This window comes from Gambusia affinis, linkage group LG21, assembly GCF_019740435.1.
Source record: "Gambusia affinis linkage group LG21, SWU_Gaff_1.0, whole genome shotgun sequence".
In the NCBI taxonomy this organism is placed as follows: domain Eukaryota; kingdom Metazoa; phylum Chordata; class Actinopteri; order Cyprinodontiformes; family Poeciliidae; genus Gambusia; species Gambusia affinis.
Window position 1 is genome coordinate 3,869,903 of NC_057888.1, and position 26,409 is coordinate 3,896,311.

General features: G+C 36.8%; 1 protein-coding gene across 5 annotated transcripts in view; it reads left to right on the forward strand.

Annotated features, from left to right (window-relative positions):
- The window catches only part of LOC122824250 (cadherin-18), a 199,553-nt gene that overhangs the window by 167,838 nt on the left and 5,306 nt on the right, over nt 1-26,409 (forward strand). For all 5 annotated transcript variants that reach the window (XM_044104627.1, XM_044104625.1, XM_044104626.1 and 2 more), the window contains 4 exons: nt 1,998-2,134; nt 7,019-7,140; nt 9,273-9,390; nt 20,440-20,691. In XM_044104627.1, the coding sequence (XP_043960562.1) occupies nt 1,998-2,134; nt 7,019-7,140; nt 9,273-9,390; nt 20,440-20,691 (629 nt within the window). The remainder of the gene's footprint in view (nt 1-1,997; nt 2,135-7,018; nt 7,141-9,272; nt 9,391-20,439; nt 20,692-26,409) is intronic.

Below are 26,409 nucleotides of genomic sequence, written 5' to 3' on the forward strand. Positions count from 1 at the left end.
ACAACTCCACACTTTGTGTTTAAACAACATTTTTCTATTCCACACGCTTAGGTTTCCTGCAGTCTTAAAGCAAAACCCATTTCTCTGAGTTAAAATCAAATCATTTGTGCGTCTGGTTGTGCTGTTAAGCTCATTCACTTCACCTGACTTTTACTGCGTCTGTGAAATGCCCTGTGGTCGTTGTGGCCTTTTAAAAACGGATGGAGGCTGATGGTGAACGCTGTGTGACAATGGGACAGTATAATTGCCTGAGACCACAGATATTTGTCCTGCAGTTTTGTTGAGTGGGACCATTGTCAGGCAGTAGAGCTGCCCAGCTCAACATGTATTTTATATGATATTTCTTAAAGCTTTTACCAGTCAACACAGATTTTAGCCAATTCTGATTTCACTTTTAAAACTTTATCTTCTTACTGCTTCACTGTAGGCTGCACACTTTTATTGTATGTATTAAAATGCATAAACTATAACATAAAATAACTCTTTGGACTTTTATTGCCAAAGTCTAAGTTAAGGAGAAATGTTACATTTTAATGTAACACAAGCAATGAATAAAAGATTTGGTACATTAAACCACATTTATATCTGGAATCCATGGATACATCAAACCCACCTCTAAAAATGCATGTAGCTACTAAAATATGTCAATTTTAGGAGTTCAAACACCAAATACACCTGAAAATGCATAAATACACACAGAGGAAACCCTATTAGAAGCTAACATCTACTGTCTTCCATATATCTATGGGGGCACAGCCAATCAGCACCAACGAAAATAAATGGCGCTCCTGGATTGGCTGCTTTGCAAACAGCAGCCAATAGCATGTCAAGCAGCTTTGTGCCAAAGTGTTTCAGGACTCGTCCAGCATAAAATTAATGACGATTTCTCCCTGTATCACAGGTGCATGAGGGAAATGTGAGGCTAAGTGTAAAAATATAGATGGTATCTCATGTTCATGAGAAAATAGTGGGAAATTAAATGAGATTTCTCATTTCATTTTTCTTCTGTGAGTTTTTGGAGACCATCATCAGATATATTTGGTGTTTTCAGAAAGTTGGATTTTATTTTTTCCATAGCCATTTTCTTTAATGGTCTGAATTTGTGACATCACTACAAAAAGTATCTGGTGTGTCTGATATTCATGTGTTTGAGGATTTTTGTTTTTTTTCATCAAACCAAAGACTTAACGGAGGGTCTTAACATTGCTGTGCTTCACTAAATATCTATAAAACTCCAAATTAGAGAAAGGTGTTTGATGCAGATTTTTAATAACACTATATATGTAATAACAATTTAGATTTTGTTGCTATATTAAGAGATTATTGTTGAAGCATTAGGAAGTTAATTAAATGTTTAATGAAAGCACAGAAGAGAGCAATCATAGCAATAATCATAGACATTTTGGTTCTAATTAAACACAACTTTATTAGATTTTTAGTTTGTGTAAATACTTATGGTAATTTTACTCAGTAGTCATATCGTCAGATTGTTGCTACGTCTGGCCTCACCTCTTTGTCAAACCTTTCAACCTGAGACTGAGAGTAGTGAACTCTGGAAGGGACCCAGGCATTCAACTTGATACTTGTGAGACAAAGCAAACATAGAGATTTGTTTGGTTTTAATGAGCTTTGTTAGCCACTGTGTATTATCTAATATCATCAACAGCTCTAAGGAGCGCTTGCCAGAGGTAATGAGTCAAAGAAAGCACAACTATGCCCCCTAAAACTCTAAATATTTATATATATATGTAATCATGAGGTGAGGTTCATAGCTGGTGAGGCACTGACTTCATCATAATCAGACTTTCAAATACAGACCCCCTGCACGTTACTGATATGTATGTGTATGTATTTTGCTCTTTGGTACATATGTTTACACTCAATTTAATCTGTGTGCGCCTCCTTTTTTTATCTTTTGGACAATGATTTCCTGATGGTTATGTACACCTAAATGCCTTTTAATTCAGTACCTGAAAATGCATTTATCTTTTTGACAGATATTACTTGGACAGCAAAGAGGACGGAGTAAGATACTTCCGAATTGATGAAAGCAGCGGAGTCATACGTACAACACAACCGCTGGATAGAGAAGACATACCTTGGCACAACATCACTGTAATGGCCTCGGAGGTTGGTAGGTACCCAGGTGTACAAAAAACATATTGCACTGACTTACTTAAACATCTGGGCTAGAAATTGGCTAATATTTCCTAAGAACAGACATACTTTACTCCTGTTTAGCTTCCTTCACAATGGACTAAATACCCTGTGATCTTTAGGATGTTCAAGTTGGATTTCCCCTACTGCTTTTCAAATTGAATCTGTACTATTGGTGTCAGATTTTACCAAGAATCTTTGCTGAAATTCTTGAGAATCTCCTCATAAATTTTGAGGTGGTTTCTGCTCCTCTGCCATCAGTTTTAGCAAAAACTTTAGCAGAAAGGAAATGGTGCTTCTGCTACTTAAGTTTCCTTGATTAGCTTGGTGAGTAAGGATAAAAAATACACACAAATATACCCCCAAATGATTGATGTTCTCACCATAGCAACTGTTTCTGGAGATTCTACATTTATCCTGATGGTTGTCCTGAGAACTGAAAATGAAAATAAGCAAAATGAGCAGGGATGAAAATGAGTTTTGCGGGATGATTAGGCAAGATGATTACTGCATGTTCTTCTGTTTCCCATGCAGAGTTTTGATGTTTTTCTACGAGATGCTTTCAAATTGTTGAAAGCATCTTCAACTATGCTTGAAGATGCTTGATTAATGTATGATTATGAAATCACACATTATGATTTCATAATCATAATGTGTGATTATGAAATCAGCATTTGACTTGAAATCATACCCCGCTCTAAATAATAAAAGACATTTCCAGCAAAACACAACCATATAGATCTGCGTACAAAATAAATATAAAAGAAAAAATTCAACTTATATGTACAATATACAATATAAACCTCTGATTACCATAGTGCATCTTTTTCATTTATTACAAGAACTACAAAGTTTTTTTTCTGTAATTTTCCTATAATTTGGAGGCAAATTAAAATTCTAGTGATTATACAAGAAGGAACAGGGAGGTTCTGCACTGAAGGAACGCTGCATTGGTCCTTTACCATGGCAGCATGATTTAGATAGAAACAATTAAGTGGGAAAAAGGCCCTGCCTATTGCTCTGCCTCTTTTTTCTCTCTCCCTCTAGATAACAGGACACCCTGAGGGGATCATATAGTCAGAGGGCAGCGCGGGTTCAAATTCATAGAGAGTAACACAGGAGTCAGAATCAATATCAATAAAAGAGGGGATCCATAAAAAGCAATGAGTACATGAATCAGCAGCACACATGCTCCCCTCAGCTACAGAATCAAATCTGTTGCACATCGTATAAGGACAGCGCACTTGATAGTGTTTGTGTTATTTAAAGACACTCTAGTTAGATTGCATGCTGACAGACTCACCATCTTTGGAAAGAACATGCTTAATCATACCATAATCAGCTCCCCATGATCGCCTGTTGTGACCTGTTTCCCCATGTTAATGGAGCATGGCAGGTTTGATTTGTGGACACTCTGGACAGGCGATTCTCGTGGAAGTGGTTAAAAAAAAACTGTGGTGCAGTAAAGATGAAAGATGGTTCAGTATTTGTGACTGACCATGACAAAACCAGGAACAAGTCTCTCTGGGGGCATTTTCAGTTATTTACGGATCCTGAAAGTGACGGGTTTAAGCCTTCTAATTAAGTCAAACACACAGAAATAGAAATAAAATGAAATAGAAGATTCAAAACATCCATTTTTGAAAATACACATTTTTCTAAGAATAAGTCATTTTAGCCTTAAAAGAGTTTGTATTAGTGAAATTCAGAAGAAAAGTAGAATCATTCATATTCACTAAAAATGGATATTTATTCCAAAAATGTAATAGTTAATGAAAAGCTCATTTGTGCTTTTCATTAAATATGCAATATTAAAATTTAAATGTCAAATATGTAGTTCAACAGTTGTGACTTGTCTTATCTAGTGAGAAATGTGTATTTTTAGATTTTCAGGTTTCGTTCCATTTTCCAACGAGGCTGAAAGCGACCATCTTGTGAGTTCAGATTTACTCTATAAACAGGCTGAATTCAGACACAAAGTTTATCATTATAAAACTATTTAAAGCATTCAGTGCTTTCTTCATAGCTTCAGTTAGTATATTTTTGCAAAAAAAAGCAAGAAACTCATCATTCCTTCAGTAATTGGTGGTCTTTATCTTTTTTGCTTTGATGACTTATTCCTACTTTCATCATGAAGCGTCACATATGTTTATATAAATGTCCAGTTGTAAGTCAAATCACATGTCTAAAGCATTGTATAGTTTGCATATTTATGAAGATATAAGGTAAAAAAAAGTATTGATTTAACTTGCAAATTTGTTTATACTGTATTTAAACATGTTGGAGTACTTTTCTCTTGGATTGCTTATAAAATTCAACCAGTCTCTATTGTTAAAATGTCCTTTCCTAGTCTGGTAACTAATTAAATCAATAAAGCCCCCTAACCTCCAGTGAGTTGGATAATTTGTTATCACAATTAGACAAATCTCCAGCCAATGGTCATGCATGCTAATGTTTCTTTATCTCTTCGTCAGTGTTTAGCAATATAAGCCTACACACAGTAATACAGCTACAAAAAGCTTTATGTAGCAAAATGCAAGACTGTTTGCTTTATGTTGTAAACTGTCTTGCAGAGGTTAGAAGTTCATAGACAAAGCCAAAAGCGAAAGAGGAATTGGAGAGTTTAAATTTAGGTCATTGCTAAAGAACATGCTGGTTCACAGAGTCGTGTATCCAGGCATGTTATTGGAAATTTGAATCACAGAAAATGCTGGTGTGAAACAAGATGCAGTAGCAGATAATCATGGGTTGGAGAAGATTGCAAAGCAAAACTCCTTTGCGAGTTTGAGGGGAATTCACAGTGCTTGCAGTTTTACCTTGAATAAATTATTGACACATCTAATTTTGATATTGAAGAACATTGAATTTATTTCAGTCTAAAATAAAAATGTAGATGTAGAATAGTTAATTTAGTTTCCTCTTTTATTTGTTACATTTGTGTGCAATGTTCCTGGATCCCCATCGCAGACACTGAACTGTCTGAAAACAGCAGATCCCATTTTAAACATTTATTAGACTTTACAAAAAAAAAAGTCACACACACAGAGAAATGTACACCCACACACACAAACACACGCTTGTTTGTGCAGCTATCTTTACGGGGACTTTCCATTGACTTCCATTCATTTCTACAGTCAAAACCTTGCCCTTATCCTAACCTTAACCATTACTAATCCTAATCCTAATCCTAACCCCAACCAAAACTCATTTCACACCTTAGTCCTAAATCTGAAAGATGACCCAAAAACAACATTTCCCCTTGTGGGGGCCAGGCTCCGGTCCCCACAAGGAGCAGTTGGTCCCCACAGCGTAGTATGTTTCAGGAAAATTGTCCCCACAAGGTATTAGAAACAAACGCACACATTCCTAAAGACAAAATAAAATCTAAATATGTAGAACTAGGAATTCCCTTGAGGACGTGAGCACCTGAAGACAGTTTTTTTTCTTGTTAGTAATATTTTTCGCTGAGCAAACGCAGTGTTTCACCTCAGCCCTTCTACTGCACACTCATACCGTAAATCATTATCTCTCCTGGAAGCCACCCAGTAAAAGCACTCTGCAATCCTGGACAGAGGTGCTTCACGGGTCGACAGGCAGCTGCATTCCTCAAGGACCCTTACTTCAGGGCCACAGAAAGTCCTGCATACTCTGAATTGTTTAAGCAGTTTGTTTAAGACTACCACAGTCTGCCAGTAATAAAAAGTGAACTATGGAGTATATCTGATATTGGTTGATAAACTATTACATAATTTGTGGGCAGCTACTGTAAATTAGTGATAATTAATTTTAGGCTTTCTAACTTTAACCAAATGTGAGGAATATACTTCGTAATCTTTGAGTCGCTGTCTGTCCTGTGGTGCACTGCAACAAGTCAATTACTGTATGCATTACACACCAATATATTCAAATTCAAGGTCACATTTGTCAGCCTGGAAGGTGAGAGGTTTACTTTGATGCAAATAAACTGAGACAATTGGTGGAAAATCACTGCAGTTTTTTATTCCTTAACATTCTGTAGATTTTTTTAAGTAACCAAAAGTCGCTGGCTTATAAGCAAATAATTGAATGTTTTACTATGTGCTTATACATTTCATAAAATAGTAAAATTCAGATGAGTTGAGAAGCTTTTTTTATCCAGTTTCAGGAACAAGTGAGCAAGTGGTGTAGCTGAATTACTTAAACTACAATGAAAAACATTAAAATATTTTTAAAATATGAAGAATTCTCATTTTGCACATTTTTATCCCCAACAGCCTCTTAAAAAACACGCAGCAATAAGTTGATCAATTAGTTATTGCCTTTTGGTGTTTCAAAAATGTTCAGTCTCAATTGAGACTGCATCCAGTTTGTTTGGTCAGCTGATTTTACCGTTGTATGAACTGTACAATGGCTGCTGGAAAAGACAAGGGTTCTGTTGTTGACTTACTACTTAGAAACCTCTTTCTGTTAGCTGTGCAGGAGTCTTTACTTCTGCTTTTCAAGTTTGCAGCCATTTTCACCTGTGATTATAAACATTGAGTCGGAGGGGGGTGGCCAGCAGCAGCTTTTCTGGATTTAAAGAGACAGAATCCATAAACATCTCATTTTGAAATGAGTTCAAAACAAGCAGAACTGACCAGACTGAAATCTGATTATCTAACACTGATTTTGAACAAAAAAATTTAACGGACATGTCTTGTTTGCCCATGGACCTATCCTAACATGTTGAAGGAAGTATAATAGGTCACCTTTAGAGCTTGGACTTTCCTTGTTTGCAGTATCTTGACCATACCCAGTCACTGTACCTGTTTTTAAAATGTTTGCAATGAAATCCTAAATTTGGCTTCTCTCCCTCCGCCTCCTACTCTCTCTCTGCTTACAGACAACCCCAGTCTGCTCAGGCACGTTCCTGTTACCGTGCAGGTGCTGGACATGAACGACAATCCACCAGAAATAGCAACCAACGAGGAAGTCATTGTGTGCGAGAGCTCAAAGCTCGACCAGGTGAGTGTCTGGAACCCATCTGGGGAAGGAAAAAAATGCTAAACACTCCTTTACAGTTTTTCTCCCTATCTCTGGCCTCACATGTTCAAAACTTCCTTGAACTCAAAAGAAGAAAGTGTGGAGAGCTGCACATTAACCGCAGCCATTTCCCTGACCGCACCTCTTTGTGCTGAACTCTTGTTTCCCTCAGCAATTTTTCAGTTGCTCAGCGAGACCAGAGCTGTAGAGACGGTGCTGCAGAGAGGCTGCTTAATCATCCCTTATACAAAATGAGTATCTCAGCAGCAAGCCATGACAGCTCTAAATCGAAGCTTGTTCCAATTTGCTCACAGTAGTCTTTGATTCATTCAAATTAAGAAGGTTGTTGAGATATAGAGCAATCAGCAGCTTGGAAATGGCTGAAAGTGTGGTTTTGCAAAGGATGATGGAGTAAAGCAGTGAAAGACGTAACTAAATACATTTTTAATAGTTAGGCACTGGTTCAAGACGAGTCTAAAAGAAAGTTTGGATTAAATTTAAATTAAGGTTTGCAAGCTCAGGGTTCCTGGCTCAGAGGATTAAATAGGAAGAATCACAATGTTTTGCAGGCAGTGAAACTTTTGCATTCAGCAGAAAATGTGCATGGGGGAACATTATATTCAATTTGTGGTAATTATTTGGAAATTATCTACATTTACATAAGAAAGTGCAACTGAATTAAATATTTTTTGCAAATCTGAAGAAACTAAATCAAACTATAAAATGCTATTTTAAGGAACTGCATATGGCTTACTAGACTCCAAAACTCCTCCAACCACCTGGATTTCAAATGTCATGATATTAGACTAAATGTGTATCACTCGATAAATATGAACAACAATGCATCTATATTTTCTAAAGAAAAATATCATATGTAGGAATAACCAAATTTAGGATGAGGTCAGTCTCTTTCTAATTGTAAGAGTTTGCTAAACCAGATATTTGACCCTCAGTTGTACAAAAAACTTAAATTTAGAATTGTAATTGATGTTACTTAACACATTAAAAAAGTAAAAAACAAAAAACTTTTGCAGCATTATACAAAACAAAAGAAATAATTAAAGGATAAACTGAGGAAATGGCACAACTGTCATTGAATAAACATTTGGAATAACTAAGACAGTCTTCTTCATGAAGATTTAACAGAAAATATGTAAAAATAAATGTGGCAAGCATATGAAACCTAGCTTTGGTTGATTTTATTCTCAAATTATAGCAAAGAAAATCTAGAAATACACCCTAACTGATTATGTTTAGTCTTTGTTCTTGCCCTTTATGTTAAATTGATTCTAAAAAGATGTAGGTGTATCACGCTGATTCTTCTGGCTGCGCTTTGCACTGTATAATTTATATAATTTCCTTTAAACTTATTTCTATTTGTTTACATTTGCTCTTCAAGTATTCGTAGCAATTAAAAAATGAACCCAGTTGTAAATGTCTCAATTACAAAGGTCCACAACTTACAAGCGCGGAGTAATTGGTTGATTTTACAGTCATTGTCGTCATTTAATTATTACCACTGTAAATTTATAGCCATGAAGCTAATTAAGCCCAATTATCTACCTAACAACAGAACTGCATGATGTATCACATCCAAATGAAGTCTCCTTTCAACACCTTTGGGTTTGGGGTTTTATTTCATCTTTTCGAAACTAATCAGTTCATCAACTGCTCCAGGTTGTAAAAAAGAAAATCACCTTGTTGCCATGGTTGCACATCTGAACAACTGTACAAAGATTAAGAAAAAGTAAGAGCAAAAATCCTTCCAGCTGCTCAGCATCCAAAATCATAATTGTGTAAAAAAAAAAAAAGAAGCAAAGCCTTAACTAAAAAAGCAAAAGTCTACAAACAAATCAGAACCAACATGAGAGATTTTTTCCAATCTGCTGCCACCTTGAGTGGCGCCATTCTAGATTGTTAAATCTCCATTTTTCTTTTTTTTTTTTTTTTTTTTTTTTTTTGAAATCCTAGATGGTGGTGCTTCAAGCAAAGTGCACAGCTTTGAAGGAGAATGTTTCATGTGATTTTGGTTCTTCTACTCTCCAGGCATTATTAAAAAAAAAGTAAAAATGTTGTGGTAATGATTTTAAAAGTATGTTCATTTTGTTTCTCAGTTGATCCAGACCGTCACAGCAGTGGACAAGGACGACTTTGCCAATGGACAGAGATTCTCTTTTGCTCTGCCAAGCCAACTGCCAGTTAATCCCAACTTCACCCTAAAGGACAACGGAGGTAACTAAAATGATCGTTACGTTTGTTCGTTTTGTTTCCGAACAAACATGCTCGGGTTCAGCTCGGGTGCTGAATGCTCAGGTTTTAAGCATTCAGCAAGCCGTTCTGATGCTCTCATGCCCATATTGTGGTGCAGTAAAACCACACGCTTTATAACAAGTGAGCATGGTAAGCTGCAGACTCAGTGGGATTCCCTCTGATTGCGTTAAACAGAGTCACAGAGCTGTGCCGTGTTTGCGCATCGTGTTGTCAAATGGATTACCTCGTTCAGCCGCTCCCTGTCGCCGCCTCCTGTGTGTAATATCGAGCCTGCCTGTGGCTGGCGAGCGGGCGTTGCCATAGAAACCATTTTCAGTGTCAGGTGAATACCTAGCCCCGGGGTGGTCGGCAATCACAGGGCTTTTACAAGCTCTCAGCCAGAAGATCTCACGGTTACCCACAGAGAAGAGGAGTTCACGGCACTTCGGATGCCATGAAGGAGCATAAAAACAAAGATGAAGGTCACAGCAGCAAGATAAAGAAAAAAAAACCCCTGATCATACAAGATAGGTCGTTTTATCTCTTTGTCCAATTCCTTCCCATCACACGCCTTTCTTTGCCTCCCTCGAGTTTCTGAGGCAGGGCTTTTCTGCAGACATTCCTCACCTCTTGACCATCAGCGAGTCTCAAGGTGGAAGAGAATAAAAGCAAAGCCAAGACTGCAAAGACTCCATGAGAGCAAAGAACTACTGGCATTAAACAAACATATGGTACAAGAAGGTCATTAAGTTCTAGTTTTACTTTTAGTAGCCCCCAAAAAAATGGAATCCAATGAAACATCAAAAGTGAAAGCATGAGTGGGAAAAGTAGGGACAAAGTACTCTAGTTATGTGGTTTTAATTCTGAGCTATCAGTCTGTATAACGTCTACAAATTCCTCAAAGGAAATCATGAATGTTAATCTAATTTGCAAGAGTACAGATTTGACATTTCTATTACAAAAGGAAAACTGAGCCACAATCTAACAGCATGAACAACTTATTTGGACACAAAGAAAACGTGATTTAACTGCTTTAATTTAAAAGGGAAAATAAATAATTTTGTATCTACAGCTAAAATAAAATATTATCAGTCAAAAGTGTTGTCTATGGCTTTAACTTATTAGCATCTTAATTAAAAAAATACAGATTTTTACATAAAGATCCAAAGATCGAATGACAGAACTTGAATGAATCAATGATCATTGTCATATACAGGCGACCGATTTATCAATTAATTCCAGCTGAAGAGTTTCAGAAAAATTGAGAAGTAAAGTCTACATCAGTGGGAATAAGCAGTGGGATTTTGTTGAGCTATTATCTGGTTAATTAGTTTGGGTATTGATGTAGGTTGCTAGCCTGCAGTCCGATGCTTAACACCTGCTGCTCTAGCCCTAGCATGCTAATTGTATTGACCATCCATGCTAACTCGCCTTAGTGATGCAGTTTTCCTCTAATTTTCTTGCCAAGACTTTGCAATTAGTGTATTTTTTCTTCTTGTAAACAAAGGACACATGTAGAACACAATATTGAGTAAAACTTTGAGACCTTATCTATAATCTTTTTAAATGTTGGTATGATGATATTTAGAAGTACTAATATGAAAGCATGTTAATGTATGTGTATTAATCACTTTTCAGATTGGTATTTGTTATAAATACCATTTGAAATCTTATTTCTTTTTCATTTCATAATTATAATAATAATGCACTTCTTTGCATCACATGAAATCTAAAACCATCTGATTTTTTTGGTTAAAACATGAAAAAACATGAACAATCATGAAGTGAATCAAAGGCAACATATGTTGCCTCTACTTAAATAGCAGATATTTAAAGAGTGATATTTTGTCTTTTCACCATGGGCGTGATAATGATGACTGTGCTGTGAAAGTGACATGCTATTTTTTTATTTCTTGTCGTCAGATTATTATTAATTTCTTTATGCAGATAGGTTCACAGTTTTCACAGAGTGCTATTAGACAACTGGTCACATGTTAACAGTTGTTCAGAGTAAGGACATCTACGAACTTAAGAACTTACAAAAACTTCTTCCAGGATCATTTATATTTGGTTAGCATTGTTTATTTTGTCAAAAGTTTGGTAATACTTGTTATGTTTATAACTTTCCTAAAGTTTTACCTATTGCAAAAGAAGAATAAATTTTTAAATCAGCTGAGCTGGTCTACAGTTGATTTACTTGGTTTGATTTATTATCTCTGTTCTGTTGGAATGAGCCGACTGGACAGGGAATGAAAACATTTAGATCATGGACAAGATCTGCTTTAAGTTTATACTGTAAAATAAAATTATACACCTTTTAATACTTTTGTTTTGTAAAATATGTTTGTTTTTTAAAAATAATAATCATTTAAATCCCTGCTGTTCAAAGCCCATTGAAAGAGGAGCTTTTCTCTTATGAAGGATTAATAACAGATTTTTTTGATTTAGTGCTGTTTTGAGATACAGAATATTTTAATTTGTTCATTACCTCTTGTTGCATGCTAGCCCACAGGCTCTTGTTTTCCTCTGATTAGATTATTTGATATTATCCTATGTGGGATGGGCAGGATTTCCTGTTTAGTTATTTTTCAGTGTAGATATGAGAGAACAAAAGGGTATTTTGCCCAAACTAAAGTACATAGTAGAAGCTTGTGTTGTCGGCATATTCCATCCAAAACAGCAACATAGTATACTGGTTTACAAAACTCACAGATTTAGTTTGTTTATATCTCATTAACTTTCAAATCCCAACTCTGAATAAATACAGTTAATAACACAATTAAGACATTTCCTCCAGATATTGTTTCTGTTTTGCACAACCCTCCTGCTTTTCTTGCCACAGGACTATGAAATAACATGAATATTGGATTTAAGGCAACAATTCATATATGAGCGAGGAGAACACAAGGAGGAGAGAGTTTGAGCAGGGACTTCAAAATCAGACCACTGAAGTGGTGTCAGCTGTTGTTTGTGAGCAAAGCTCATCAAGTGGACAAATGTAATATTCATCCTCTCTTTGTACAAATAAATAATGATTCTGAATGTTTGGTTATGAGAATCGGTTTTGCTTACAACAGGTTTTTCTCAGTATCTGAGCAAATTGAAGGAGAACATATTTGACGGCATCCCAGCAACTTAATTTTTCTTCTATCCATTACATTTATAGCATTGATTTGATAAAACATTTAGGGTCAAACATTTATTGTCGTTTTAATGGATACTGTATTATCCTCTGATCCCTGAGATCGACTACATGGAAATACAACTATCCTGAATTTTATGAACAAGTATTCATAAAATTAAGATACAGGTGCTAAAATTTTACTCTGAAGTGCATTTAAGGTTGTAATGGTGCCATTCACTGATAGAAAATATGAATCATGTAAACCTACATAATTTATAAGTATGAAATGAACTTCACACTTACAGATTTTAAATATGCATCAAGTCAGAGTAGAATATTCTTTGAATGGACCACTGAAATAGTCAGAGTTCTGGCATTCAGTGTAGAAATGCATAACTTTTTTAGAAATGGAATGACAGTAAGTGCAGAAACTTACTGCCCTGGACAAAAGGCATAAAAAAGAACGGATGAGTAAATCATACCTGTGTGAGTGTTGACTCAGCAGAGATAACAATAAATGGGAAAAGTAGACAGGACCATAAATTCAGCACAGCCCGAAAGCCTTTGCAGCCTAAATGGGTTATATTCAGGAATTTTATGCTTCCATTTCAAAGAGATTTCCACTTTAAGCTGATGATGAAAGGGTACTAATTGAAAACTATAAATTCACGGAGATGAGGGGAAAGAAAATCCCCAAGAAACAAGCACGAAGAAAGAAGACGTTTGATATGAGTTGCCATTTTTTGTTCCTCTTGATAAATGTTTTCTTCTAAACATTGGCCCCTCAGGACTCATTGCTGAAGGATTTTTGTTCTGAGTGATTCACACCAGATTAAAGTTGTTCTGTCCACTTTAATCAAACTCTAGTTCATTTGCTATTATGAGGATTTTCTGCTTATAAATAATAAAAATCCGACATTTAAAATTATATTACATTGTATTGCTTCAAATAAAAAAAAAGGCTTAATGAAAGTAATATTTAACACCTGCTTATAGAAAACAGAACCTTATCGGAATGCATAACCTATAACCTACCATCAAAATATGTTCTCTGCTTTGATCAGAGCGTATTTTTCTTTTTTTGTTACAATCTAAAACATGAGAACCAATTCTGTTAAAAGGGCGGTATTGTTTGTTTCTTTTATGTACTTAGTGCCATTTTAAAGCACAACCAAGTAACTGTGTTACTTCCAGTTGTTAAAAAATATATGCTATATATAACAAATATGACTTAAAAGAAACTTGACATCACAATTTAATGCCTTGAAATTGGGCCCGTGTCTCTTTAAAAACTCCTGTTTTTTCCTAAAGTTCCTTTTTCAACTCTAGCAATGTTTTTACCAGCTTTGCACTGAGAAGTAGCTTACATGATGAGCTCAGCAGATGTGCAGTTCCACCAGGTGTTTACTAATTCCTGCCTCTAGTCTGAAGGAGCTGAGTGAGGGAGAAGTGATGGAGGGTTTCTCTATGAGACAGAAACTCTGAAGCGTGGAAACTGCAACTCGAAGGTGGAGCTCAGTCCACACAGGCGTTTTGAACAGCTTAATGGTTGCCACGGAGATTAAAGGATTTCTTACATATGCATGTAAGGGTCAAGGTAACACTCCAGGTATGTTTTTGATGAAGAGAATATACATTATAGCATGATAATGTAGATTTTTATCACATTTATATTGTTGTATTTACTGCTTACCTATGTACTTTTCAATAATCCCAGTTCTGGTTGAATTAATGTTACTTATTTACTTGCCTTTTACTCTCGCCGGCTCCCTTATCTACATAAAGCTCTCTCTGAAAAGTTAAGCTGCTGCTCTCAGGGATTTTCTGATATCAGTCAAATGTGCTCAATTAGAGGCTGCATTCGCACTTGAACTTGGAGAAGAAAAAATCCAGACGGAGCATCATTCTGTTGACTCCTGTGTTTGATAATTCAAGTAAGCTCTTCACACTCCGAGCAGCTTCTTTCATTGCTGTTGTTGCAGACTAACAGTTGGTGGCTTCGCTGTGCCAGGACCTAATACCTCCCTATGCTGTTGTGCAACTGAAGAAAATCCCTTTCAGTTTCTCACACCAGTAACTCTCTCATGACCTCCTTTTCTGTTCAGTTGCAGTTTGATCACCAAAGCGTTTTCTTGAAACTTGATTCACTGCAGCTGTTTGAACTTTTCTTTTACCATGAGGAGGTAATTTTCTGTAGGTATTGATCATTGATACCTTTTAATGTAGGGAAATATACCATCCATGCAACTTACAGCTGTCTGTACGTCTGATCACTTCCTCATCTCTTTTGTATCTCATTTACACTTTGCTCACAAAAGAATCTTTCTAAATGTGACTTTTTGATGTTTTTTCTTTTTCCTTTTTTTTTTTGCAAAATTTCCAATTAGATTTTTAATTTGAGGCACTGCTCATTTAAACCTCTGCAGTTAAATAGTCAATTATACCTGCAATGGATTCATCCTTTCCCCTCATTTTTTGCTAATTTGACAGTAATGGGTATAAAAAGAGCCTATTAACTAAACTGTTGTGGCTCTTTTTCCATAAAATTTCCATCACTTATTCGTATTAGATTCCTTTCAAGCTATTATCTTATTACAACCGGTTATTTTTCTGCTACAGAGACCTCTAACAGCGCCAGCTCTTGTTCACTGAATCAGATAAGTGTAGTGGTTTCGTACTACATGTTAGCTTTAAAGAAACTGTATTTTTGTTAAAATGACATTTAGGTGGAAAGTTGGAAATCCTTTTGTGGCTAAATCTGCTCTGGTGAAGTCAATTTAAATACGTCAACCTCCCTTATTATTTACAGTGGCTGAAAGTTTGACTGGCTCCTTGACCTGTTTGATATATGTCTCATTCTGTCACACTTTATCTTAACAACTAATGACAGTGATGCTGTGATTCATAAATAAGCCTCTTGTTTAATCTGATCCCTTGATTTCTGACAGGATCGTCTTTCCATGTGCATAGAGAGGATCCTATAATATTACAGTTAATAGGCCCATACGTGGGATGTCAATTAGCTTTTATGTCATGCACACTTTACTCACAGTTGATTTGCCAACACTTAATGATCTATTGAAGAGCAGAGCAAACTGAAGCATTCTGGTTTTATCAACATCACACAGGAAATAGTTGCAAATAGAACACAATAGTTGTCTTCTGGTTAAAGGTCAGGATTATTAACTTAGATTTATGACTCCATTTCAGAAAATAACTGTGAGTAATAACTAAGCCAGTAATTATTGTTTGCTGAATGAATGCATTTATTTTTTCTGTTTAATTATAAATTTACACACACACAAACACGCACGCACACACACATGCTATGAGTCTATCTTAGACTCTTCTGTTCTGACTGAAAACTTAATATTCAAATCTGTGTCCTTTTATATCAAAATACAAATAAATAACAAAACATTCTTAGCTGTATGTGAATTAAGTTGATAGCGTATGAAAATAGTCAAATCACTGTCCCAAAATGTGTTCTCAGATTTCAGTTTTAAGATTCGCTTGATTACGCATAAACAATTTAAGCAAAATAGTCAAAATTCTAAGTTATGCAAGTAAGAATTAAATTAAAAATACTAAAATCAACTTCCTTTGTGGGATTTTTAATCTGCCACCGGGGATAGTTTAAGCAACACACACATTTATACTGTATGGCAGCTGTAAGCTGCAATATAATAACACATGCTAGAGCATCCCAGCACTGCAACTGTGTTCATTTTCTCAATTAAAGTGTCTTTAAGGGAACCGAGTGCAAACATCAAAGTTAATATGAAAGAAATGTAAAAATAGTTGAATTAAAATATCAGGGAAAACTGGCAACAAAAAATACAAAAACAGACAGTTATGGGTTATGGTGAAGTTTTCAGACACTTTTCTCATTACGGTGTTTGAACCTTGTGTTGGCTCACAGTTGTAGTTCAAGAAACACAAGTAATTGTTTTACTCGAAAGAAAAAATGCTGCAGATATCCATCTGTAGAAAACAAAGGAAGTTTCTTTTCTTAGATTTGTTTCAGCCTCTGAAGGTATGCAGATAATTGATCCTCTCTGGGATAAAGCCTGTTAGGACGTTCAGGCTGGAAACAGCTGGAGTTATACCAGGTTGGAAGCATTTCATCAGTTATTTCCATTTCTATAATGAGTATCCGTTCTTTTTAAGAAAAGACAGTAATAACTTCAAGCCAATGTGTGAACTTGTTTTCTGTTTTTATATATTTTAAGTGCTACCTCCTAATTGTAAATCTAATTCAAATAGATATTTTGTGGGGTGTTTGATAGAAGTGCTATTTAATTAAGCAGAGCTAAATTACAAAGTCTATTTGTCTGAGAAGATGAAGTGTTACTGCAAATGTGAAGAATATTTGTAAAAGTGAAGACTAAAAATATTACTGGGTTTTTTTCTTGACGGTCAAACTTTAACTTAGAGAAGAAACGGACAAAGTTTAACTTATAAACTAGGCCACAACATAGACATTTCTTCCAGAAAGGGATTTCCACAGCTCCTTATACCAAGTGCAAACTGGAGTGTTGCAGATTCCAGTCATTGGCACCTACTCACTCCCACCAACGTTTACACAAATGCAACCAAGAGCATGTGTAGGCAACTCTGAATTCTGTAGAGATGTGTTTGTGTCGTGTCTGTGTGCTATTGATTTACTTATTTTACTATTTTTGATACTTATGGCTTGAAAGTTAACTTTGCAGAAAACAGTTTCAACATTACAGTAAAGTAATTATTTTTTACTTTACTGTAAGTAAAAAATTCAGTAAAGTAAAAACTTTACTGTAAGATTTGAGACTGAACCCTAAAGGGAATACCTAAGATGCATTCCTTGCAACGTTATTCATCCATTTTATAAACAAAAACGTTAAAGATTTGTTGAGGGTTGTCTACAAGTTTCATTCACTTGTCATGATTTTGTCTGCTCTGCCCCTCCTGTCCTGTTGCCTGTCATCAAACCTTACCACACCTTTATTCTTTCTTGAGTTCCTGATCCTGAACATCACCTTTACCTGCTCCCTGATTGCTCTTATTGTATGTCTGCTGTTGCCTTCAACCTCTGCTTCATATCTCTGGATTACAAGGTCTACCTCCTCACCCAGCTCTGTTGCCGACTTGTAGAGTTTCTGTCTAAAGAAATGAAGCAAGAAGAAACCTCAAGCAGAACCAGAACCTGGATTAGTACAAGACTCCATCCATCCACAAGATCGACTGGGGTTTTGAGCCCAATTTACAACAAGAAACAGATGAGCTGACATAAGATTATTTTTGATGTTCACAAAAGTAAAAAGTTAACAGCAGGAGAGCGAGAATGATTAGTTGATGGCAGCGTCACCAAGCTTACTTTGCTACTGGAGCTTCTGCTCCCCAAGGCTTTTCTCTCTCACTTTCTCTAACTTTGGGTAAATCTTTTCCTTCTATTTCAGCATCACTTCCTGGTTTCCTTATCCATCACTCCTCCTGTCCTACCTGTGTCCTCTGATCTGAAAGCTCAGCATTTTTCATGTTAGACGAACAATATTTTAAGGCTGATCTGACTGGAGCAACTTCTACATTTCCTGTCTCATCTGAATGACCTTTGGCGAACTGCGAGTGGCATTTCTTCTCTTCTTCCAACAATTGTCTTGTTTTCTCTCAGTGCTTTCATTAAGACCAGATCCGTTCATTCTCCTACGAATGTCAACAGATTCTCTCACCTGAGCTCTGGATCTGTGCATCTTCTCCAGCTCAGGTGTAAAACTATATTTAGATGAATAATTTTGGATTCTGGGATGTTTAAAGTTTGGGTTATTGTTTTCAAACTGTCCATAGTCTTAAGCTTATTCATGTTGTGAGTTTTTAGCTTATTTCTCAAATCTCCACACAAGATGTATTTATACTGATAAAAGCACTTGGTTGTACAAAATAGTTTTTAATGTTATCAGTGCGTCTGAATACGAACACACACCACTCTTTCCAAAGATTTATTTGCAAAATATCTTGGAAGCCATCTTTCAATCCCATCTACCTCAGAATAATCTCATAAAAAACTAAACTTAGTTGTTATAAGAAGGCCAAAACTAGGAAAAGCTTTGGAACATTTTGCAATGCACCGTGGGAATATGAAATCTATCCAAGTGACTCTTGCATTGCATTGTGTTGATGGTTCTGGGAAAAAGAATCCGTTTGCCAGCACTTGCTCAGTGCAGAACGGAACCCAGAGTGTGAGGAGAGCCTCACACGCAGTGCATACTAATTACTGTGTTTGTGTCGTGTGGAGGGGAAACTGCTGGGCGGTTTACTAAGCTGGACCATTGTATTATCTGGTTTATGCAAAATACATAAATCTAATGATTCCAAATTATTGAGTGCTGGTAATTTTTTGTGGTTGCTACAGCCAAACTTTTGTATTCAGCATGGTGTCTCGTGTGTGTGTGGATGCAGTTTGGCTGCAGATGGTCTGTCTCACTGAGGCATTAATCACACTCACTCTGCAATCACACCGCTCTCCTCCTCTCACCTGTGACGAGACATGGGTTCATGTGAATTACCATAGCATAATGGATCTGAACTTCCTCTCTGTGGTTAGTACAAGGACCTGCGCGTACACACCAAACTGATTATTTATTTTTGTTGTGGAGCCTCCTCTGTGTCACCCAGCCTGCTCTCTGCTTACTGCTCAGACATCCAGGCTCTGAACCCTCATCTCTCCTCTGTGCCGTTTGCGTCTTCTGAAGCCGCCGCCCATCTGCGTGCTGATGCGGCGGTACACGAGTCCTGGCTTAATAAAGCTTGAAGTACGTGATGTCTTTCCAACTGTCGATCATAATAATTATTCATAGATGGAGTCGAGATTGGAGTGGGAGGCGAGGTCTCAGAGCGGCAGCAGCTCGATAGTACAGCACGGCGGAGGTGTTTTCACCGGGCGGAGGGAACAAGGCCGCCCTGCAACACGATTCAGCATTTTCAGAACTTAAATAGCGTGAACATTGAGATCAGCGTGCAGTGTGTCATCAGTATGCAAACTTATTCATCCATAAATGATATCTTAAGTTTTCTCCCACAGTATGTTTTAGGACTCTTGATGTCATACACCTACAATGTTTATTTTACTTCCACCGACGTGAAGAAAAGATGTGGCATGTGACCTTATTGATGTTTAATAAACATCTGTAAATGACCTTTTTTAATGTGCCGTTCAAACCTTCTTTTGACTGAGTGCTGTGTCAAGCTTTGTCATTGCATTTGTAACAATACAACTTTGGTGAAATTTTCCTGATAAAAACAATGCCTCATTTGAAAAAAGGACAATAAAAATTATATTTTATCCACTTTATAAAACTCCTAAATATGATTTAGTTTATTTCTTATTATCATCTATGGTCAGGGTTCATCTAGTTTGAAATTCTTCAACTTTTTCACTACTGACGTTTTATGGAGTAAAATGGTTTGGAATAAATGGTCTTCATTCAGGTTCAAGTGTGAAATAATTCCCTGCTACAATCAACAAAACAAACCTTTCGCATTAATTTCAGCCCTCATACATTTGCTTGTCTGGGACAAATTCTCAATCTTGTCAGAAAATCTCCAGCGGCTGTTTTGCCCTTTTTTCGCTCCCTATTATTTCTGCTTATTTACGTGGCAATAACAGATTCTGTTTTTGCAGAGATCAAGGTAAACTGTTCTTTTGTTGCACATTGGAAGAATTAAACAAACACTTTTAAAATTAATTTGCCTCGGCAAGCTGAGGAGCTGCAGACACAGTAAATGATTCTGTATTTGGATACTTTCAGAAGGAAAGCAACGGTGCCAAGACTAAGTTTAGCATACTGTTGTCACCAATATAGACGTAATTGCATCAGTCTTTCAGCCCAAGGGTATGACCGTTTTTTTGTTTTATCATTTTGTCTTTGCAGATAGCACAGCTAACATCATCGCAAGGCGGCGCCGGTTTAACCATCTGACCCAGGAGCTCTACGAGCTTCCCATCGTGGTGTGGGACGGCGGGGAGCCATCGCTCAGTGGCACCAGCACCTTGACCCTGCGGGTTTGCCCATGCCAGCGCCACGGCAAGATCCGGATCTGCCAGGGGGAAGCGTTCCTCTCCTCTGCGGGCCTCAGCACGGGGGCTCTGATCGCCATCCTGCTGTGCATCGTCATCCTGCTGGGTGAGTTGGTGGGCAGACGCTCTGGGGAGCCGCAGAAGGCTGGGACTTCTGGGGGGAAATATCCCGGGGCGATGGATGGAGGAGATGGACCGTGGAGGAGTTAAGAGAGTGGGAGGTTGAAGGAGTATGACAAGGGCAGAGATTGGGAGGGGGCTGAATAGATATGGAGAGATATTGGTGGAATTTGAAATGAGTAAGTACAACTCAGGCAGGGTCAAACAGAAAGCATGTGGAGGACTTAAAAGAGTCCAGAGGGAGGACGCTGGTGGAGAGAGAAGGTTCAGCTAGAGAGTTGGTGCAATCAGGAGGGAAATATATGCAGCTGAAACAGGAAGTGTCCAGTGTTGGTCCTCAGCAACAGTGTCCTGCATGCTTTGAACGAGTCCTTCCAAAACATTCTCTGAAGTTTCACCCACGGAAACGGCTAAAACATGCTGGACAATGGCTATCAAAAACCAGAATTGGTCAAAACCAGCTGAATGGATCCTAGGAACAACCCTACAGCAATGGGACACTATTTTCTATTCTGTGCACCTGAAACATCAAAAATAGGGTGGAACATGTATTCAGTTGGTTGCCTGCCTGCTCTGGGTAAAACTAGAGGTGGAGATTTTTATCTTCTTTTTTCTTTTATGCCTATTTCAACCATCTCATCTTTAGTCTTCTTGGTTTGAATCATTTTCAGATCAATAAACACAAACAGGAGTAAATCCCATTGGTTTCTATTTCGCATGAACAACATGGTGGCAATGACGCCATTGCCAGACTTAAATGGGAGACATTATTACAAAGAAAGAGCTAAAGCTTTATCTCTACCAGGACTTTTTGAATTTATTCATAAGTACATAAAACATAAATCACATTGCACCCCCGACTGGATGAGTATTCACATATTTCCTGTAGAACTTAACTCCAAATTGTTTGCAGAAAATTCAAATATTCACAGTTCTCCATGGACAACATTTAAAACATTTTCAATAAATGCAGTTTGGGAGATGGAAATGTCTGAACACAATGTTACTTGGACCACTATTGGCTGAGCAGCCAACCCTTATCATCAATTAACTGTTCCCCCTGAGATCAGAGTTGAGGAAGACTGTTGGTATTACCTTCTACAGTAGTGCCAAGATAGTTTCCACTGTGTGTATTATTGCATAACAGGGTATATTTTGCATTTGAACTACTAACATGTGCAGTTAAAAGCTATTTATCGGCAGCTATCCCCTGTAAATACCAAAGATCCGCAGTAATTGGTGGTTTTGCTGTCAAGCAGATGCTAAATTTGGAAGAGATCAGTGTTAACCTGGCTAATATACACAGGTTCATAAACTTAAATTAGACATAAATCAGACAACTAACTGGTGAGAAAGTTTTTAGTATGTGTCAAATCTGCAACAGCCTTTAGTGGGATGTAAATGATCAACAATAGTCTATAAGAGTATAAAGGGATAGTTTGCATTATTTTAAGTGAGGTTCTATAGAGTTTATATATACACCAAATGAATATGTGTGTGTTATTCAAAAGCCTCTCCCTATGTTTGCTGCTGATATCAATGAGAGCTACCAAACAGAATTACATTATATGTGATCACATAAATACAATAAACGATTCTTGATTCATGAAATCCTCAGAGAACTGAGAAAACGTCGAAATAACAGGGGCACGTTTTTGATGTAAGGCAAAAAAATAAATTAAATCTTTCGTGAACTAAAAGTGACAGTCATAGGGGGTACATCTCTAAGCACACATGAATCCACACAAAAAAGTATAATATTAAATTATTCCCAACTCACTCAACACATTAAACATTAGAAGTGTGAATTTGATATAAAATCTTTACAATCCACTTTAAAGATTTCACAGGCACTAACACTAAATGCACAGAGGATTGTCTTATTTATCTATTATGTGCTTTGTCATTTCATCCCCCATACCGCTAGTATCCACAATCTCTACTCAGCAGAACCTTTTGAAGGCTGGTTCTGTTCCTAAATGGTGTCCAAAACTAGACACAGCTGTCAAAGTGAGATAGCCTAAAAGTGGAAGTCAAACAGCCCAGTTGTTCTGCTCTCTGTTGGGTTCTTTTCTAAGTTTGAAGTCTATTTAAATAAACTGGAATGAAATGGAGATGTAAAATAAATACATGTTTTTCAAACTGCTTCACAAATACAAACCTGAGATGTTTTGCTTGCATCAACCCCAAGCATTGTATAAGTATAATCCATAAGTGGCACAGGTTGACGAGGTCAATCCATTCTAACAATCCATTCAAACCCCTTCAGATGAAGCTTCTTACTTACTCTGAATATTGCTCTTTCTCAAATGAATAAAAAAAAAAAAATGTACAATTGTTGTTTCTGTTTGAACAAACTTAATCCCAGGAGAGACACTGGGGCTTATTTGACCTCTTTAACAGTTCAGTTACATTATAATATCACCAAGAAGGTTTCCTAAACTGAATTTCCTAACAATGGACAAACGGAAACAACAGTCATTGAATTTAACTACTTATCTGGACTTTAGCTAACCCAATCAAGAAGAAAGTCTTTTGCCCAGAGCTGAGTAAAGAACCAATACTCTAATACAAAAAGCACTTGGTATTTAATATATTTTTGTTGTTGTTTGAGGCCAGCCAAATTGCTTGTCAATTGTTTTGATCTCCAAGGCAATATGTCAGCAAGAAAAAAACTAAACATGCTGAAAGGGGGCTTATTGACAACTATTGTAGCAGAGGTCAACACACTTTGATCAATAAATCAATTCTGCTGCTTTAAGAGTAGTCCCATTAAACAGCCTAACCCCACTATAGCACATCCCACTTTTTACAAGCATGTCTGAAGGTAAACTAACTCAAAAGTTTAAAAAAATTGTTAAAGAAAATCTGAAAAAAGAACAAAGTTAGTGGTGATTTTTTTTCATGTCGGGGTTTTACATGTGAATGAAGATTCAGGTTTATGTTTTTGTATTTTATAAATATATTCTTCAGCATTAACTGATTACATCTACTCAGAAATTGGACCGTCCCACTGTCAGTTAGAGCTCTATGAAAGTCCAAAGTCTGGATTGCGGCAGAAATGAAATCACCTGTGTGGTGAGTTTCCTCTGGCAAAAGCCAACACTACAGCAGGACAAGTTCTCCATAGGCAGAAATGTTCAAACTCAGCTGAATGTCATTTTATTGAAGTCAAAGCAGTTTTTATCTTTTACATCAGTGTGAAAAGATGCACCTGTCCAATGCAAAGGACACAAACACTATTTACTAATGTTTTATCAGTTTGTTTCTGGGTAGTTTCATGAACACATTTTTTTAGAACAGTGTCTTTTACAGAAAGAAGTTAAACTGTGTTTTACAGAAATAGCTTGAAAATATACTTTTTGCATTTGGCTTCATTATCTTCAGTCAAAGATGGCAGATGCAGTTTTGTAAACAAATTTTAAATTCAAAAGGACATATTGAAAAAAGTAATTATTTTTAGTATGACTGATAAAGTCAAGCTAAAAATGTCTAACAGCTGATTGTGTATGCAGTGAAAACCTCAGTTTTACTCTCTTGTGAGCGTGTGAGACGCTGCATACAGTCACTCGCGCAGCACACGTTGATAATTGATCAACAACCGTTGTGAGGAGCAACACGTCCTCCACTCCTGCTGATTCTGTCTCACATTCCACCACGAATACAAAAGACCGTCAGAAATCCTGCGAAGTCACAAAACACTTTTTCAATATTGCTTGTATTAGCACCAACACAGCTTTTTCTTTAGTGGGCATTTGTACTGTGTTCCTATGGCAACCCAGATTTCCAGTGACAGCAAATGGTTTTTACTTGAACTTGCAAACACGATCGCGTCTGACGGGTGGACAGTCGGTGTAACGGGTTAGATTAGAAAAAGCCTTGAAAGCGCCATGAAATGTCTACAGAAAGCCTAAAATAAACGTAAAAAGATCAAAGGCAGCTCATTAAATTTCCACAAGTAAACAATCAGCCATCAGCTCTGTTAGGTGTTGCAGCGTCTCTGCATTTGGACATGATTAGATAAAACTGTCTAATAACTGAGTGTCTCCTCTTCCCTCCTCTCATTACTGATTGTCTGTGGACATTAGCGCGTGAAGGTTATGCGTAATCATACAGACTGTCTTCCTCCTCCAACCCGAAGCTTCTGTCTGAGGAGAACAAAAGGCCATCGCCGCTGTTTGGAGGAAACGGCTGTGGTAACGAATGCTTGCTGAATACCTAAACATCAGCACAATGCAGATATGAGGAAGGCAAACAGACATGTTGAGCCCGAGGATGTGATAATATCGGCTTCCTATTTATTTTTTGTAGAGGAAGATTGAATTGTGCTGCAGTTTGCATTCACTGTGTCCTCAGCCATTAAGCATACCGAAACCCCAGAGACCTGAGGCTGTGTCTGTAAGTGTCAGCCAAATAAATGTCCTTCCATATTAGGTAACTGTCAGTAGCATTGCTGTTATTTCCCATCTTTAAGGTATTGCCAAGAAACATATTTCCAAAAGTGGCTTAGACAAAAAAAAACAACTGTGTCTTAAGATGCAAAAAAATAAGGTTCATTTTTCTTCATGGTAACTTCATGCACAGACATTGTTTATTTTTAATGATTCTTGGCAGCTTGACTTACAAAGTGGAGCTTTTTTAGGGTTTGCTTATGCTTATTGGTGTGCATTTGATGTGTGTGTGTTTGGTGAAATAAAAAAAGTTATGCATATTTTTATGCAGTGTAAGCATCTGCTTCTCTGTGCACTAGAGGGGATTTGGATGCAGGTGGTTTAACTGGTGAACACTGGGAAGCTTGAATCCTAACTGGGGACTTAAAGTGAACTAAAATAACAGTGAATAAAACATTTTGGTTACAAAATTCACCTAACAAAGGAAAGACTGTTTGGTAAGGACTACTAGTCATGAAAATCACCTTTAACTTTTTTTTTTTTTTTGACTGAATATTTCACCTTGTTGTACCACCAGATTAGATCACACAACAATTTTAATGAACTAAAACAGCAAATAAATCCACCTCAATAGCGCATGGTCGTTCAAAGACAGAAAAAGTCGATATTTTTTATCATACTGAGAGCAAAACTGTCACAGCATGAGCAAAACATTTCAATAGCTCATACATTCAATTCCCGCTCATGTCTGAGTGTCTCTGTTATTTGTTTATGCCTGATTGTTTTCCATTTGTCTGATTAATGTCCGTGCTTTACCTATGCGCTCACTAATAAGCCGCCTTAATTAAGTCTGCTGCGGACCAGAGAGGAATACTCACTCTCAATGGCTGCGACTCGCCGGATAATGCTTTTATTTCCACGCAACTTAGATAATTTTAATAAGCAGATTCAATTACAAATACTAATTTTGTCACAGAGAATATGGTACAGCATCCCAATACTAATTGGTTTCAGCTGGAAAATATATTAAACATCTAACCATAATAAAAACATATATTTTTTTTTCAATTCCAGCAATTTATTACAGAGAATGAGTAGTTATGACGACTGCAACAACATTCCTTCATTTCTTTACATTTGTGTATATATTAATTTGTTAGTTTGTCATAACAAACTTTCCATAAGTTTATAACTTCCCACTCTCAACTTTATAACAGTTGTTCAGATCTTTTCAGTGTACCATGTTTACTGCCTTCACCAAAGTGTTGCACAGATACAACACAAGGCAGAAACACAATCATTTAAAACCTTAA